Here is a 3,913-nt window from a genome sequence, read left to right on the forward strand (position 1 = left end):
GTAGGACACACCAGTACAATGTACTATTGTCTTATTTCTTATCTATGAGATTGACATCACTTACGAAGTGGTAGGACACACCAGTACAATAGTTTTATGTCCTATCTATGAGATTGACATCACTTACGAAGTGGTAGGACGTACCCAGTAGACTTGTTTTATGTCCTATCTATGAGATTTACATCATTTAGGAATCAGGCTGCTCTGACCAAAGGTGGCATGGGATACGTCATTCTTGCAGATAGACAAACGTACTTGATCGAAAACGCTAGTCAGAAGCTATAATTGTTGTTTTTTAAATTAAAGTCATTCAAAACAGACAGTCACATTATGGAAACTTTCTTCAAGGAATCATTTGAAAGCTTTTAGTTTAGTTTTAGTAAGAGTTTAACGGCACTTGCAACACAATAAGGTCATTTAAGTGCCGAAGATTAAAGTTGTCACATGAGAGTAACAAACATAAAACAGAAGGAGAGATCAGGAGGACAGATGTTTGATAGGAAAGAAGGAGCAAACCCCACCAGAGCACCCGCCAACCACCCATTAAGCTTTATAAATGGCTTTTGGAGTTTGGCATTATGTTACATATATACAAACAGCAATAATTGTGAGGCAGAGTGGTGGAATCAGGCTCTCGTCAATTTTTGGGCATGTAGAGTTATTGGTATCATCTTAAAAGCTTGTTCACCTGTCTTTATTTGGATGAAAAAATATCCATTTATCTTTAATACAAGTCGAGATAATTGCGAATGAAGGAGGTGGGGTCACCTGTTTTCTAAAGTAAAATAAGTGAGAAAATGGCCACCAACGATTAGGTATTTCCTTAGCTGAAGAGTCCGTGGTATCTGCAAAGTTACATTTTTTGTCTCTTTAATCTACGTTTTTAAGAAAAATCCACACGTAAATGAGTTCTTTACTGGGCATGAAAAGTGTTGAGCCAAAAAACAAAAATTTGATAAAAATTCACAAACCTGCGGAAAAATGCAAGTTTCTTCACTTTGATTATTTTGACGAGAGCCTGATTCCACCACGCTGCCTCACATTTGGACAGAGTTATATGAAAGAAGCACAAGTTAGGAAAAGTCGACTCTTCCCTTCCACTGAGCTTTATAATCTCAGAATTGTGACAGCAGCACAGAAAGGCAATGCTCCCACCAAACACATAGTAGGCCTACATTCAGAACATCAGACATCTGCTACAAGTCAACGTTATTTAAAATTTTAAAAACAAGAACCAACAAGTATAGAAATTCGTTGATACCGTCATCGATACCGTCATCGATACCGTCATCGATACCAGCTGTACTGTCATGGCCAGGTGACCGAGAATGACATTATTTTGTACGTCCATGTGAGAGGAAGAGAGAGAGAGAGAGAGAGAGAGAGAGAGAGAGAGAGAGAAAGAGAGAGAGAGAGAGACAGACAGAAAGAGAGAGAGAGAGTGAGTGAGCATGTGTGTGAGTGTGTGTGTGTGTGTATGTGAGTGTGTGTGTGTGTGTGTGTGTGTGAGTGAGCATGTGTGTGTGTGTGCATACATACACCAGAGCTTGTGTTTACCCCCCCAGCTATTTCTCAGCGAGGAGACCACAAAGAGTTATCTCGCCTCACAAAAACTTCTCCACATGTGAAGGACCTCGCGGGCTCTGCTCCCACCAGCAAAGAGGTCGGTGCGATACACCACAGACTCTGGTGTGTCCACTCTGGACTGACCATACACACCCCACTGTAATTGTTGGTTTGCTTGAGTAAAGAGAAGCTCACTGATACAATAATGGTTATACAGTATAAGATACAAGTAAGACAGACTGACCGAAGCCACAGATGTAAACAAACGAAGTGCAACGTAGTAAGAACTACCAGAGACGCCCTCCAACCACCCAAACACTGAGGAAGTTTGAGCAGGAGGAAAATGGAGCATATTGACACAACAATGGTCATTATGAGGGGTGGACTAGAACTAGGGCCTTTCAAGGGCATTTTCTGACCATCCACAGGCTAATTTGGTCTGATACTGCACACCTCCTGAAAAGTGAACCCGTAGAAGCAGAGGCCTACTCAAAGTTCACACAAACAAACAAACACAGACAGCAGATTTTCTTCATCCTCCTCTGTTCTCTCGTTCAGGAGAAAAAAGGAGGTAACTTTACCTTCACAGTGACCATGGGCAAGGGCTTGCTTGACAGGAACGATTTTTTCAGAGCCTCTCTGCGGAAAGAAAGAAAAAGATACAACTTGTGGTCAGTTACAAGATATTGTTACTCTGTTTGTATAAGATAAAGATACAACTTGTGGTCAGTTACAAGATATTGTAATGAAAAATAATAATAATAATAATAAATGACATTTCTATAGCGCTAAACCCTGAGTCAAGAACACAGACTCTGAGCACTTTACAATACAGTACAACATACAACAGTAACATAAAACGTTGTGTTCTGACTAAAAGAAAATTACTCCAAATATTCATCTTATTAATTTAAAAACAGAAATGACTTCAGCTGACATTTGAATGACAAAGAGAGTCACATGTCATATTTTGACCAATATAAGACTACGGGTACCAAATGAGAGATCTGCTCAAGCTCTGCAAGTCGCTGACAACAGGATCAGTCTTGTTGTTTTGATTCCAACATTACAGCCACTTTCGTTTTATTTCATTTAGTAGAGGTTTTTACGGCGCTCGCAACTGCATAAGGGCATACGAGCGCCAAGGGGTGGATGTCAACAGACAAGTTCAAACGGGGAATCAGGCTTACTCTGCTCACCTCTCTAGCCTCAGCAGCACAAAGTCTGCTTCGACTATCAAGGCACCCCGGAAATAGCAGGTCACAAGAGAGTGACAAACATACAAAAGAAATAGAGGAAAATGACGATAGTGAGGATGAGGAAAGAAAGAGCAACAGTTCCCCCTATGTTGTTCCGGCACAGTATGAGCATGACATTCATAAGTAAGCCCATTTACACCCCCCCCCATCCGTTTATGTATACCTGCATGTGTTTTTACGGTCCTGTACAGCCAAGAAAAATTTCTCGCTGGGATAATAAAGTATTATCTTATCTTATCTTACATAGCCGCTTTCAGTGTGGGAGTCAGACACCCATAGTTGTGAAACAATCAAGGGTTTGCTCCACGTCTCTAAACAGCTGACTGCCACAAACGACTCATTTGGTTGTTTTGATACACAAAGAGGAGAACACAGTGAAGCCTAGCTCTACATCACATGTGTCAATTTTTATTTGGCCTTTCTGAGAAGTTTTGGTAAAAAAGTTAGGTCTGGATTCCTGACACTATTGTGGATTCCTTCCCTTTGTCATAACTTATGGTGGCCACACCTGGCACTGAGGGTCACATGACAGCCATGGCCACACCTGGCACTGAGGGTCACATGACAGCCATGGCCACACCTGGCACTGAGGGTCACATGACAGCCATGTGGAGAGAACTTGATTGGTTGCCTTCCAAAAGCTAATTAGTTCTATGATTGCCACCACGTGTTCCCCATGTGTGAACAACACCGCACCTGGGTATTTCATGGACCTGGCGCACGTCTAGCAACCCTCCACACTAGCTTGGTCAAGCTGTTTGTTTTTTTCATTCAATTTTTTTTCACCCACACTTGTCCAAACAATTTACAATTTAGCATTGCCAACATGGGCACATCTAACATAGTAGCCAGACACAAGTTACAACGTCCGTTCCTTTTTAGTCTCAAAAGCAGATCTTCTTGCTAAGGGTGCATTAAATAATAAAAACCACAAGTACGAGAATACACCTAAATCTTCTAGTTGAAAAGTACCCAAAATTAAGTTGTCCCAGCCCAGAGCCGCTACACCAACCCTCATGACCTTGACATTCTGTGCTCAGCGGGGAATCCCCCCTCCCCCCTCGACGCGATAATGTGCTCAGCGGGGA

The 3,913-nt window shown here is 41.8% G+C and overlaps 1 protein-coding gene across 1 annotated transcript in view; it reads right to left on the bottom strand.

The window, feature by feature from the left end:
- Positions 1-3,913, bottom strand: part of LOC101848566 (kynurenine 3-monooxygenase) — a gene marked incomplete at its 3' end in the record, with an annotated part of 32,190 nt that overhangs the window by 11,244 nt on the left and 17,033 nt on the right. The window contains 1 exon segment of the mRNA XM_013090412.2: positions 2,148-2,205. Coding sequence (XP_012945866.1) covers positions 2,148-2,205 — 58 coding nt within the window.

Source organism: Aplysia californica, unplaced genomic scaffold (assembly GCF_000002075.1).
Source record: "Aplysia californica isolate F4 #8 unplaced genomic scaffold, AplCal3.0 scaffold00027, whole genome shotgun sequence".
Lineage (NCBI taxonomy): Eukaryota > Metazoa > Mollusca > Gastropoda > Aplysiida > Aplysiidae > Aplysia > Aplysia californica.